This window comes from Mus caroli, unplaced genomic scaffold, assembly GCF_978045245.1.
Source record: "Mus caroli unplaced genomic scaffold, Mus_caroli_1 scaffold_17, whole genome shotgun sequence".
NCBI lineage: Eukaryota > Metazoa > Chordata > Mammalia > Rodentia > Muridae > Mus > Mus caroli.
This window is the reverse complement of record NW_028227272.1, coordinates 54,046,257-54,061,204: the sequence shown is the minus strand read 5'-3', so window position 1 is coordinate 54,061,204 and position 14,948 is coordinate 54,046,257. Positions and strand designations below refer to the sequence as shown.

The 14,948-nt window shown below is 41.4% G+C and overlaps 1 protein-coding gene across 1 annotated transcript in view; it reads left to right on the top strand.

The window, feature by feature from the left end:
- Nucleotides 1-1,187: 1,187 nt before the first annotated feature.
- LOC110312113 (transmembrane protein 45A-like) overlaps nt 1,188-14,948 on the top strand; it is a 29,697-nt gene continuing 15,936 nt past the window's right edge. Inside the window, exons 1-2 of the mRNA XM_021185658.3 lie at nt 1,188-1,303; nt 1,452-1,617. Of these exons, the coding sequence (XP_021041317.1) occupies nt 1,576-1,617 (42 nt within the window). The 5' untranslated portion in view covers nt 1,188-1,303; nt 1,452-1,575. The remainder of the gene's footprint in view (nt 1,304-1,451; nt 1,618-14,948) is intronic.

Sequence of the window (14,948 nt, the reverse complement as noted above, 5' to 3'; positions counted from 1 at the left end):
AAGAAGTAGGGAGAGGGTGGGTAGGGGGGTGGGTGGGGGGAGGGTACGGGGGACTTTTGAAATAGCATTTGAAATGTAAATGAAGAAAATACCTAATTAAAAAAAGTTGATTTTCTAATGCACTTTCTTCTCCCAGTGCTGGAGAGTGAAGCCAAGGTCCTGGACATGCTCGTTCACTAAGCTATAACCAAAGCCTGGAACAGAAATCATTTTCTAATATCTTGCTCTGTTTTTTGGTAACATGACAAACATCCTTACATTTCATGCATGTACTCTATATTTACTCTATTAGGGCTTTTCTGTGTTTTGTTTTTGTTTTGCTTTGCTTTGTTGAGGTAGACTCTCACTATGTAACCTGGGCTGAGATGGAATTCACTATATAAACCAGTCTGGCTTCAATTGAACTCAGAAAGATCCTCCTGCCTCTGCCTCTGCCTCTGCCTCTGCCTCTGCCTCTGCCTCTGCCTCTGCCTCTGCCTCTGCCTCTGCCTCTGCCTCTGCCTCTGCCTCTGCCTCTGCCTCTGCCTCTGCCTCTGCCTCTGCCTCTGCCTCTGCCTCTGCCTCTGCCTCTGCCTCTGCCTCTGCCTCTGCCTCTGCCTCTGCCTCTGCCTCTGCCTCTGCCTCTGCCTCTGCCTCTGCCTCTGCCTCTGCCTCTGCCTCTGCCTCTGCCTCTGCCTCTGCCTCTGCCTCTGCCTCTGCCTCTGCCTCTGCCTCTGCCTCTGCCTCTGCCTCTGCCTCTGCCGCATCCCAGGTGCTGGGATTAAAGACCTGTGCCATAAAGCCTTTCTCCAGTAGGGCTCATTTCTAAGCAAAGGACAAATAGGTATTTTCATTGGCTGTTCAGCCCAAATGCTGAAGCCAGCATCCACAACTGTGGCTATTTCTTCCTAAGTTCGAGCTTTATAGGAAATTCAGGTGAGAGAGGTTTCTTCAGTATTTTTCTGCTCTGTTGTTTGATTTTGAAATGAGTGTGGATGCTTAGGTAACAGGTTGGCTCAAGTGAGAGAAGCAAGATTTTGGGAGGGCCAACTCTGCAACAGAGTCTTACACTCTAAATAGCAGAGTTGGCAGGTTAAACAATTGAGGTAATCTGAGCCCTGGATTAATGAGAAGTTTTTTTTTTAATGATTAATGGCACTAATTTGTGGGCCTGGACTTTTTGTAGTTTGGGCGGAGTTAAAACCTCCAGGGGAAAGGGCAAGAGTAAAGGAACAGCATAGCACTCCTCTGGGCTGTTGCAAGGCTGATGCCTGCTAAGCTGACTTCTCTTTCCATGAGCAGTATCCGAAATTGCTTAAGTCTGGTAAGTAATATTTGGCAAAGGTGAAATGTGATAAGTTTTAGTATTGCATGCTAGTTGCCTTTGGCATATGCAAACAGGTGTATGGCTGTGTAAAGCTGTCTGTAAGACTTCGAGTTTCAGCTTACTGTTTCCTTCTTCTTCATTCTAGGAAATTTCAGCTTTAAAGTGAAATTCACTTAAGTGAGGAACAAAACCAAAACTGTAGCTGCTTTTTTTTCCCTTCTCCCTGTTGTGTCAGTTCTAAAGTGTTTGATTTATTGGTACCAAGCAAGATGAATGGCTCGGAAGCAAGAATCGGCCCACATCACCCAAAGGTTGGTTTTCTCCTTCTGGAATAACCTTGGTTTGATAATATAGGAAGAGCAACAAAAAAATGCTTCCTGTAGCCTATCCCCCTATCCCCCTTGAGATGGGTCGCATATAACTGAGCTAGCCTCAAGCTCACTATCTTGTGAGGCTAGCCTTGTACTCTTGCTCCTTCTGCCTTTTCCTTCCAAGCACTTGGACTCTAGATCTGACTTGATTCTAGGCTGTGTATTTGAGACATAGTACAAGCCATCATTTCTGTTTTGTAAAATGGGTGGACTAACATCATTTTCTTAGGCTTTTATGAGATAAAGTTAGGTAAAGGTGCGTGTCATGCTGGGGATATATAGCTCAGTTGGTAGAACGCTCACTTAATATCCACAAAGCTCTTTGGTGTACTCTCCAGCACTGGAAAAGAAAATCCTAAGACAATTTGGCTCAAAGAGCAAAACTATATGTCCTCTTGCATATGCAGAACCTATATGTGTCCCGTCCATCTATAAGTGATTATAAATATGGCTAAAGCCTAAAAATGTATAAAAGAGCCAAAGAGAGTGTCCAAAGAGGTTCTAGCAGAGGGGAGCGGACAAACGGACACATGTCACATGAAAGCAGAGAGTCCAAGATGCAAATGAGAGCAGGGATGGGGAAGTGAAGGGAGACACAGTTAGCTGAAAACATCAAAATCGTATACAGTACTCCACACGGTAGCAAACATACAGTGGCCGGCACATGGTTGAACACAATAAAACTTGTTGAGTGGCACAGCCACATCCACTGGAAATGGCAAGAGTCCTTAAGCCAGCACAGCTGCTGGACACCATTCAGCAAAGCTGAGCTGCTGGCTGCAGTCCCTGTCCTTCTCTCTCTCACTTTGGGGTTTTGGTCTCTGTGTGTTGTGTTACTGGGGACTTTCTTCACTATGGCTTATTTTGTGTCTTTTTCCTGAGAAAAATTATGTCTGAGTCCTTTTAGTAAAATCCTAAAATTATCTGGCCACTATTTGGAAGTCTTCTTTATGCGCTGGAGGTCATTAAGCACAGGAAAGCTAGCTGAGAACATACTCTAGGACTCCTCCTGGGGTGTCTGCTACTGAGCAAACTCAAACAGCATAATTGATGCAGAGTAAACAGAGACAATTGACAAAATCTGACTGGGTAGGGGAATAGGGTACAGATTCCAGGTCTCTTTTTATTATAGACTTAGGCCTCTCTAAAAATGTAGTATAGATAGGGAGTCATACAGGGTACACTGTAGTAAGTAAGGTAGATTGACTAAAACAAACTTTTCCTACTTTATAGTGTAGATGATGAAACTTAGAGTAAAAGAAGTTAGGTTTTAGTATCTGCTGCTCATAAAAACACTGGTTCCGATATTTTCTGTCTGGAATACTTTCAAACAGCAAATATTGCCAGCCTAAAAGCAGGCTGTCATATAATAAATGTGTTTGCTTTGGAGGAGACATTTTTTTAGGTTCTTTAAATTGGAGTTAAAGGGCTGATAATAATAAGACTAATCTGTTCTGTTGTATTTTCTAATTGTGACTGAACTTGTCACCCCGGATATGTGATGAAAAATCAAATCCATTTCTGTACCAGTTGGGTAATCACCAGTCTCTCTTTGTTCTGTGGTTCTTGTATAAACAGAGAAGCACCTGGTTGCTAGTTAGCCAGAGCAGAAGCAATTGCCTGATTGCTAGCAAGTCAGAGATTTACCTGACCTTTGTGCCTGGCTCCCTCCCCTAACTGACTCCTTATAGGCTCTGCAGGCCACTCTGTCAGCAAAAACCCCCAGACTTTCCTCTCTGTGCTGGGGAAGACCCTCTGTAAGGACCCCAGCAAGTTACCTTAAGTTTGCCAACTCTAAAAGCTGGGGTTTTCTGTTTTTATTCCTAAGTTTATACTCCTCTTTAGTTGCCTGGGACTTTGGGATATTATCTTCTCAGACTGAAACACTAATTGTGAACATTAACTGCTATTCTATGTCTCAATACAAAGTCCTGGCAATGTCAATATGTTCTTTCTTCAAACCATTTTTTAAAAGAAAATCTTTATTCTCTTTTTAATTATTTTAATTATTTGTTTTGAACAAATGCATCTGATTCTTGTGTGTAATTGTGTTTTCAACCAATATAGATGCAGAATTTCTGTTCATGTTAAAACTGGAAGAAAACTGTATCCAAGTGGTGACACTTCTGAATTTAAACTAAATTTTACATAACTCATTATTTATATGTATCATAAAAGTGTCTAAGCTTGTAACGACATGTGCTGATGTGATGACAATTTGGCACCAGAGGCATGGTTGCACTCCTGATTCTTAGAACCACAGACGTCTTCCTAGACTGCTTATTAGGGGTTGTATCTGACTAAACCAAAGGAGAAACCAGCATAATTCTGTTTTTCTGGCACATACTCTATTAGCCATCATTTATCATTTATCCAGCAGTTATGCAGCACTTAACTATATGCTAGACATACTTCCAAAACCCAGAGATTAATTAGTGAAGAAAAGTAGAATCTTGCTTCAAGGTTCAAGATTCCCAGTGGAGAATAAATACAACAACATGTATGTTCTATAGCATGTTAAAAGGCAATGTCTCATATAAACAAGAAATCAGGAAAAAAAGATATTGTCTATCTAGGCATGTCCACAGAAAGCACTGCAAGAAGTTCATATTTAGAAAGCAGTGTCCAAATAGCCTTAGGAGAGAAAAGAAAGCCAGTGTTGCCAGCCAGAGGAGCTGCAAGCCCTAATGTCCTAAGCAGGAAGCAAGTTTGGCATCTTCAAAAAGAAGCAGGAAGGCTAGTGTTGGAGAAGAGACTTTGAGCAAGGGATGTTGGAGAAGTATGTGTTGGGCTAACTTTCGTGGGGTCATGGGATCCCCTTTGAGGCCTTGGCAATGACTTACATGTCAACAGAGCAGCACCAGCTCCTGCTGGTTGAGAATATTCTGACAGAGGCAAAGATGGAACAGAGTCCACATGGGAGACCATTGTAAGAATCAAGGCTTTCCTAGGAGTGACATCAGTGGAGATAATGAGAAGTCACCAAATCCTGGGCAGAGTTGGAGGTGAGCAGTTTTCAGATGGCTGGATTGGGGAAGGGAAGCAGATGAGGAGTCAAAGATGAGTGATGCTGGGAACTGTGCTCTAGACAGTTCTGAGCTTGAGAGCCACAACCAGGTGGCGAAGTCGAGGTGGGAGCCTAGCTAAGTTAGGTATTTGGGAAAAGTGGGCACGGGGCGTGATATTTCCAGGTGTGAAGCATGGTGAGAACCCCATCTTACACATTTATTCATTTATTTTTGATGTTCTAAGGACTTTAGGCTCTCCTTCACCATAGAGCCCATTGAAACACTTATACAAACAGGCTGGCCCTGGCCTGCGCTTATATGCAAGGGCCTTTAATCTTGCCAGGTTTCTAGATCTGTGCCTGGCTTCTGTCACGTCCATTTTATCTTGGGCTTGGCAAAATGAAGTCTTTCTTGAAACTCCTAATTCCTTGGTGCTGTTCAGTCAGCTTCTAAAATATAACTCAATGCCTTACACCCTTTCCACACCAAAGAACACTTCTATGTATGTATTATTGATTTTGAGTACAGGGATTGTATGCGTTCTTTATTTTGATTATAGGGTTGTACTAACCAGGAAGCACTGGTCCTCCTTCCTTTCAAATTTTGCCAATTGTTTCTAGGGCTTAGAAGGATCTGCAGTTCCTATTGGCACATCATTATCCACTGTGGAGAGTCAAAGCCCTTGCCAAGACACTCTCGCCCAAGATATTGCACAGAGCATAATATTAATTAACTAACTTTACATTTCACCACAGTCTTCTCTCCTCCTCCCAATCCTCCCCACTCCACCTCTTCACCCCATCTTCTCTTCTCCTTCTCTTCAGAGAAAAGGAGCCTCGCATGGATATCAATCTGTCCTAAGACTAGGCACATTTTCTCTTATTGAGGCTACATGAGGCAGCTCAGTTGGAGCAAAGGGTTGTAAATGAAAGCAACAGAGTCACAAACAGTCCCTTCTTCTGCTGTTAGGAGACCCACATGAAGACTAAGCTAGACAACTGTAACATATGCAGAGGGCCTAGATCTGTCTTATGCAGGATCCCTGTTTGGCAATGCAGTCTCTGTGTATCCCCACTGGCCCAGGTTAGTTAAATTTGTAGTTTTCTTGTGTTAACAAACCATACTCTTGAGACACAATCCAGAGTCCCTTTTATAACCTTCTTTCCTGATGATTGCCCAGGGTGAATATTCTCACCTAAGATGTGAATTAGGGTGAACTAATACTGTGGTCATGGTCATTGCTGGGTATAATCTACCTGTCCTTTTGCAGGGTGTATGTGTGTGTGTGTTGGGGGCAGGGAAGGAGATCAGATGGATATCAAAGTTGAACTTTCTTGTCATGCACAGGCTTGTAAGATCAGGCTTCTTGGCTGTGTGACCATGCTGTAAGGCAGTGGTTCCCAATCTTTGGGGCCATGACACCCTTGAAGGTTGAGTAACACTTTCACAGGGGTTTTATATCAAATATCATATGTATCAGATATTTACATCACAATTAATAACAGTAGCAAAACTACACTTATAATATAGCAATGAAATAATTTTGTAATTGGGGGTCACTACAACATGAGGAACTGTATTAGTCTCAGTATTAGGAAGGCTGAAAACCATTGCTGTAAGCCTTTGTATTGTTTCTGACATGTTTCTAGTAATTTCCCTGTGTTCCCGACCACTGACTCTTCTGTATCTTCTGCATAGCCTATGATATTTCTTCCTATGAAATAGTTGAATGTGTTGTGGGGGTGCTAAGTTGATGCTTTTTGCTCATAAACCATGAACCACGCCATAAAACATAAGTGAGTCAGATGTAGATATTGCAAGGGATTTTGGATTATGGATTATGTAGTACCAACTACTTTTTAGTAACTTTAAATTGTTCTATGAGCCAGGTATCATTCTCTCCATCTATTCATTTACTTATCAGGTATTCCAGTTCAGGAAATGCTGAACCATATATGGTGGCAGATACCCATCGGCTAGAAAGCTAAGATAGGAGGCTCACAAGTTTGATGTTAGTATGGGCTATATAGTGAGACCAATCTCAAAAACAAATAAAATAACCAAAACACCTAAAAACAAACAACAATCAATTAAACAAACAAACAAAAACCATATATAACAGTTGGGTCCCAGGCTCTAAAAGCAAAGGAGCCTCATATAGCTGTTCCCTGAGAGGCTCAATTCTAGGAGGCCATACTCTATTCAAAGAGAATAACAAGTAATGATAGAATGCACAAGAAATAACAGGGGAGTATCTTGGGATCATGAACAATCAGTTAACCTCACAGCTGGAGGGTGAAACAGAGGAGGTGACCTGTCTTCTTTTCTTCTTCTATTTTCTTTTCCCTTCCAATATAGGATGTGTATTAAGTAGGTGAAATTAGAAAGGGCCATAGCACCCCATAGTGCATTCAACTATTTCATGGGAAAAAATGCTTATCGGCTATGCAGAAGATACAGAAGAGTCAGTGGTCAAGAAACACAGGGAAGGGCTCTACGCAGTGGGAAACTGTGTAGAGCCAGAGAGATACACTAAGGAGCATATCATATTTGGGGAATGATACATGAATTACTTTGTTTTGTCCTATCAAGTGGAGAACAGAGAATGAGGCAGGGATCAGAACAGGAGCAGGAGGAGACCCCCACACTACCCTGCAATGGTCAAGCTTTAGAAGGAGAGCCTCTATAAGGTTAAAGCAACTTCTTATTTATGAGGCCAGACTGTGTCACCACAAGACAGAGTGTGATCTGTAGTTGTTTTGAGTTAACTTGTGGATGGCTGCTGTGGTTGTAGAAGATGTGGAAGGAAGACGGCATTCTGACTCCTTCTTTCACTCCAAGAATAAGTTGTCTGTCAGTTTCAGGGCACAGGTAAAGGTGTTCCTCATACCTACGACACCAGGGTTGTTGTGATGAGAATGAGAAGGTGTAACTCTTCTGAAAGAGCAGAACAGTGTATACTCTCTGCTCCCTACTCCTCTTTCCCTACTCCTCTTTCCCTGCTCCTCTTTCTACTCCTCTTTCAAGTCTTTATTAGACAAGTAAAGGAAACCCATAAGATCTCCAAGTAGCCATTAACCCCATGTGGCTACCAAGTGAGTAGAAACTGGAGGAAAGGCCATCCACAGACTGCCCACCTGGGGATCCATCCTATCTGCAGACACCAAATCCAGACACTATTGCTGCTGCCAAGAAGCACTTGTTGACAGGTGCCTCATATAGCTGTCCCCTGAGAGGCTCTGCCAGAGCCTGACCAACACCGAGTTTGAAGTGTGATAGCTCATCTGAGATGTGTTCTCAGTGTGAAATACACACACAAGTTTGTAACTAACATGGTTGCATCCCCAAACCATTATTCTCATGGAATTCCTTCCTACAATCAGAATAGCCAAGCACTGTGCATCTGTGGAGGGTTTTTCTATAGAAAGTCAGAGTTAGATGTGCTTTTCGGTCTCTGGAGGGTGAGCATTTGTTTTTGGTTTGTGTATGTGTGTGTGTTTAAATTTGCAGTGATGTTTTTATGAAAGACAGTTTGGCTTTCAATTCCCTACTCTGTGGTCGTGTTTTTCATAGTAGTTTGGAAATGTTGAATAAGTGGAAAAGAAAAAAAAAAGAAAAATTGTTTTATGATAATATTTGGTTACAAAAATATTAAGCTTAATTTCACAACTTATAAAAGTGATCTTCTTACATTTGATGACCGGTGAATTTAATTTTTGTTCATTTCTTTATTGTGTGTGTGTGCTGTGTGTTTATGCCCACATTCATGTGCATGGTGCATGTGTTTAGGGGTTAGAGGACAGCCTTTGGGAATCTAAACTCTCCTACCATGTCAGTTCCTAGGCCAGTCAGGTGACCAGACTTGAATGCAAGAGGCATCTTGGTAACTGGGTTATGAGAATTTTAGTTTACACTTTGTTTCTGCTGGGTACCTTGTTTCTGACTGCTGGGAATTCTGTGGTGAGAAGCAAAACTAACATAGCTGAGCTTGGCAGTCTTGCAAAGGAAGGTAAAAAACAGAAGTTAAAGAAAAACCAAAAGATTCCGTATTATAAAATATACCATGAAGATAAGTCTCTGTGGACATTAAATAGAATGATGTAATTTAGACTATCTTGAGAAGAATGTCTCCTGAGAAGGACTCGTGCTGAGACTTGAGAGAGCCCTTCTAGACAGAGTATCCAGGAAAGTTGAGACAGACTTACCCAACATCCACTTGTCCTCAGCATTGGGAAAACCCATAGTGCTGACAGGTCCATGCAGGCTTCCTCACTCTTTGGAACTTGGGCTCTCATGCAGAGAAGGGTGGATAAGGCCAGTGCCTTGGGGAGTAGGCAGGGTCACTGACTATCAGTGCATTTGCTCCCTTCTTCTCCCATCTCAGGCCATCAAAGATGACAATATCTCGAATTGCAGATGTTTCTAGGGCTGGTCTGTTCTTCCTCTGAGCTTGATGTTAAGCTATCATTCTTTTTTTTAAACTTTTTTTGAAAAAAATTTAAATTTTTAAAAACATTTTTATAATTAGATATTTTTTCAGTTACAATGCAAATGCTATCCCAAAAGTCCCTTATACCCTCTCCCGACCCTGCTCTCCGACCCACACCCACTCCCACTTCTTGGCCCTGGCATTCCCCTGTACTGGGGCATATAATCTTTGCAATATCAAGAGCCTCTCCTCTCAATGATGGCAGATTAGGCCATCTTCTGCTACATATGCAGCTAGAGACACGAGCTTTGGGGGTACTGATTAGTTCATGTTGTTGTTCCACCTATAGGGTTATAGACCCCTTCAGCTCCTTGAGTACTTTCTCTAGCTCCTCCATTGGGGGCCATGTGTTCCATCCAATAGATGACTCTGAGCTTCCACTTCTGTATTTGCCAGGCACTATCATAGCTTCACAAGAGTCAGCTATATCAGGGTCTGGCAAAATCTTTCTGGCATATGCAGTTGTGTCTGCGTTTGGTGGTTGATTATGGTATGGATGCCCGGCTGGGGCAGTCTCTACATAGTCCTTCCTTCCATCTCAGCTCCAAACATTGTCTCTGTAACTCCTTACTTGGGTATTTTGTTCCTCATTCTAAGAAAGAATGAAGTATCCACACTTTGGTATTCCTTCTTCTTGAGTTTCATGTGTTTTGCAAATTGTATCTTGGGTATTCTAAGTTTCTGGGCTAATATCTATTTATCGGTGAGTGCATATCATGTGAATTCTTTTTGTGATTGGGTTACCTCACTCAGGATGATATTCTTTAGATATATCCATTTGCTTAAGAATTTCATAAATTCATTGTTTTTAATAGGTGAGTGTTAAGCTATCATTTACGTGTGGCACTATGATGTTCTCAATATCCTGTTTTGAATTCATACTTGACATCTGCGAAATTAGCATCAAAAATAGCCTTCTAATTGTATCTTTGCCTTTAGGCCTTTTTCCCTTTCATATATTCTGGGCAGGGCTGACAAGTTAGTCCTGATGAAGTGCCATTTGGATCATGTAACTTCTCTGCTCGTAAGCTTTTCTTAATACCTTCCTGACTGAGGAGCAGTTCGAGGGAACACAGTGTGCTTCTCATTCTTTTGACTTTTCCTCCCCAGTTTATAGAGAGACACACCCTGCAACCAAGATTGTTAGCAGACATTCAGAAGACTTAAATCCCAACTTAAAATCTAGCCACCGTGGCAAATTTATGTTTTTATCCTGCATTGCTCAGACATGTAGAAATGTCCTTTTCCCTCAAACCTGCCACTCTGTCTCTGGAATGTGTGAGAACATACTGACAAGAGCCTAGGCTGTGGAGTCATCAGACCAGATTTAAGTATGAGCTCCGCTATTAAATTCGCTTGAGAAACATGCCCAGGAATATATTGTTTCATCATCTCTGAATAGCAGGAGGCAAATAGAAATTCGTATTCCTTAAAATTGGGCAGATAAGACACTGCACATAAAACATTTTAAGTTTTAAGCGCCTAGTTTGAAGTGAATTCTTAGTCCTTAAGCTCTCTTTACACAAGAGTCAAACTGCACATTGATTAATAGATGTGCGCCTGGAATCTTCTGGCTTTTTCCTGCACCCCTGGGCTTAGTTATTTCCTTAATTTTAAAAAACCTTTTGTTATTCTCATACAGTACATCTCAACCACAGTTTCTCCTCCTTCCACTCTTCCCAAGCCCAACCCCCACCTCTTCCAGATCAGGTTCTCCTCTGTCTCCCTTCAAAATAAAAGAAGAGGAAGAAAAATGAGCAGACCTCCCAGGGATAGTCACTGAACATGACCTAATAAGATGAAATAAGACTGGGCACAAACTCTCATGTCATGCCTACATATGACAAGCCAGTAGGAAGAAAGGGCCCCAAGCACAGGCAAAAAATCCAGAGATACCCGCTTTCCCATTGTTGGAAGTTCCCACAGGAGCACCAAGTTACACAGATATAAGGCATATGCAGAGGACTTAGCTTTGATCCATACAGGATCCAGGCTTGTCAAGTCAGTCTCTGTGAGGCCCTGTGAGACCTCCTTAGTTGATTATGTGGACCACATTCTTGTGCTGTCCTTGGTCCTTGGCCATTCTGCCTTCTAAAATTCTTCCTCTTCCTCTTCTGCAGGGTTCTTCTGGCTATTCCTAGTGTTTGGTTGTGGATCTGTATTTTTTGTTCCTATTGGTTGCTGAATGAAGCTTCTCTGATGACAATTGGGCTAGGCACTAGTTTATGAGTATAGCAGAATATAATTAAGAATTTTATTGAGATTTTTTTTAATGCCAATTGTGTTTGGTTCTGTTTTGGGTCTCAGAGCTGTCCTGCCTTTAGTTCCTAGTCATCCAGGCGGTGTCAGACAGGGCTCCATCTCCAGGCATGGGCCAAAGTTGGACCAATCTTGGGAAGGCCACTCCCACAAGTTCTGAACCACAATTGCCCCAGTATGTCTTGCAATCAGGACAGATTGGAGATAGAAGGTTTTCTGGGTGGGTTGAAGTCCCAGACCCACTGATATGCACCTTGCCTGGTTATAGAAGATGGCCAGTTCAGGTTCCATATCCTCCATTACTTGGAGACTTTTCTAGGGTCACTTTCATAGATTCCAGGGAGTTTCCACTGCAGTAATTTTTTAAAATTTTTTATTAGATATTTTCTTCATTTACATTTCAAATGCTATCACCAAAGTTCCCTATACCCTCTCCCTGCCCTGTTCCCCAACCCACCCACTCTTGCTTCCTGGCCCTGGCACTCCCCTGCACTGGCATATATAATCTTCGTAAGACCAAGATCTTCTCTCCTCCCATTGATGGCCAAGTAGGCCATTCTCTGCTACATATGCAACTAGAGACACAGTTCTGGGGGCTACTAGTTAGTTCATATTGTTGATCCTCCTTTAGGGTTGCTGACCTCTTTAGCTCCTTGGGTACTTTCTCTAGCTCCTTCTTTAGGGGCCCTGTGTTCCATCCAATGGATGACTATGAGCATCCACTTCTATATTTGCCAGGCACTGGCATAGCCTCACAAGAGATAGCTATATCAGGTTCCTGTCAGCAAAATCTTTCTGGCATATGCAATAGTGTCTGGGTTTGGTGGTTGTATATGGGATGGATCCCTGGGTGGGGCAGTCTCTGCATGGTCCTTCCTTCTGTCTCAGTTCTGAACTTTGTCTCTGTAACTCCTTCCATGGGTATTTTGTTCCCTATTCTAAGAAGGAATGAAGTAGCCACACTTTGGTCTTCCTTCTTCTTGAGTTTCCTGTGTTTTGCAAATTGTATCTTGGGTAGTCTAAGTTTCTGGGTTAATATCTACTTATCAGTGAGTGCATATCAAGTGACTTCTTTTGTGATTGGGTTACCTCACTCAAGATGATATCCTCCAGATCCATACATTTGCTTGAGAATTTCATAAATTCATTGTTTTTATTGCTGAGTAGTACTCCATTGTGTCAATGTACCACATTTTCTGTATCCATTCCTCTGTTAAGGGACATCTGGGTTCTTTCCAGCGTCTGGCTATTATAAATAAGGCTGCTATGAACATAGTGGAGCATGTGTACCTATGACATGTTGGAACATCTTCTGGGTCTATGCCCAGGAAATGTATTGCTGGATCTTCCAGTAGTACTATATCCAATTTTCTGAGGAACCACCAGACTGATTTTCCGAGTGGTTGTACCAGCTTGCAATCTCAGCAACAATAGAGGAGTGTTCCTCTTTCTCCACATCCTTGCCAGCATGTGCTGTCATCTGAAGTTTTGATCTTAGCCATTCTGATTGGTGTGGAATCTCAGGGTTGTTTTGGTTTGCATTCCCTGATGATTAAGAATGCTGAACATTTTTTTCAGGTGCTTCTCAGTCATTCAATATTTCTCAGTTGAGTTTAGCTCTGTACCCCATTTTTAATAGGGTTATTTGATTTTCTGGAGTCCATCTTCTTGAGTTCTCTCTATATACTGGATATTAGTCCCCTATCTGATTTAGGATTGGTAAAGATCCTTTCCCAACTTTTGGTGGCCTTTTTGTCTTATTGACAGTGTCTTTTGCCTTACAGAAGCTTCACAATTTTATGAGGTTCCCTTTGTCGGTTCTCGATCTTACAGCACAAGCCATTGCTGTTCTATTCAGGAATTTTCCCCCTGTGCCCATATCTTCGAGGCTTTTACCCACTTCCTTCTCTATAAGTTTCAGTGTCTCTGTTTTTATGTGATCCACTTTGACTTGAGCTTTGTACAAGGAGATAAGAATGGATAAATTCGAATTCTTCTACATGATAACTGCCAGTTGTGCCAGCACCATTTGTTGAAAATGCTGTCTTTTTTCCACTGGATGGTTTTAGCTCCCTTATCCAAGATCAAGTGACCATATGTGTGTGGGTTCATTACTGGGTCTTCATTTCTATCCCATTGATCTACCTGTCTGTCACTGTACCAGTATCTTGAAGTTTTTAATCACAATTGCTCTGTAGTACAGCTTGAGCTCAGGCATGGTGATTCCCCCAGAGGTTCTTTTATCAATGAGAATATTTTTTGTTATCCTAGGACTTTTGTTATTTCAGATGAATTTGCAGATTGCCCTTTCTAACTCTGTGAATAATTGAGCTGGAATTTTGATGGGGATTGCATTGTATCTGTAGATTGCTTTTGGCAAGATAGCCATTTTTACTATATTGATCCTGCCAATCCATGAGCATGGGAGATCTTTCCATCTTCTGAGATCTTATTTAATTTCTTTCTTCAGAGAGTTGAAGTTCTTATCACACAGATCTTTCACTTCCTTAGTTAGAGTCAAACCAAGGTATTTTATATTATTTGTGACAATTGTAAAGAGTGTTGTTTCCCTAATTTCTTTCTCAACCTGTTTATCCTTTGTGTAAAGAAAGGCCACTGATTTGTTTGAGTTAATTTTATATCCAGCTACTTCACTGAAGCTGTTTATCAGGTTTAGGAGTTCTCTGGTGGAATTTTTAGGGTCACTTATATATATTATCATATCATCTGCAAATAGTGATATTTTGACTTCTTCCTTTCCAATTTGTATCCCCTTGATCTCCTTTTGTTATGTAATTATTGTGGCTAGGACTTCAAGTACTATCTTGAATAGGTAGGTAGAAAATGGGCAGCTTTATCTAGTCCCTGATTTTAGTGGAATTTCTTTGAGTTTCTCTCCATTTAGTTTGATATTGGCTACTGGTTTGCAGTATATTGCTTTTATTATGTCTAGGTATGGGCCTTGAATTCCTGATCTTTCCAAGACGTTTTCACGAATGATGGTTGGATTTTGTCAAATGCTTTCTCAGCATCTAACGAAATGATCATGTGGTTTTGTCTTTGAGTTTGTTTATATAGGGGATTAGGTTGATGGATTTCCATATATTAAACCATCTCTGCATCCCTGGGAAAAAGCCTACTTGATAATGATGGATGATCATTTTGATGTGTTCTTAGATTCAGTTAGGGAGAATTTTATTGAGTATTGTTGCATCAATATTCATGAGGGAGATTGGTCTGAAGTTCTCTTTGTTTGTTTTGTCTTTGTGGTTTAGGTGTAAATGTAATCGTGGCTTCATAGAATGAGTTGGGTAGTGCACCTTCTTTTTCTATTTTGTGGAATAGTTTGAAGAGTTTTGGTATTGGGTTTTCTTTAAAGGTTTAATAGAATTTTCCACTAAATCCACCTGGTCCTGGGCTTTTTCTGGTTGGGAGACTCTGAATGACTACTTCTATTTCTTTAGGGGATATGGCATTATTTAGGTCATTAATCTGATCCTGATTTAACTTTGGTA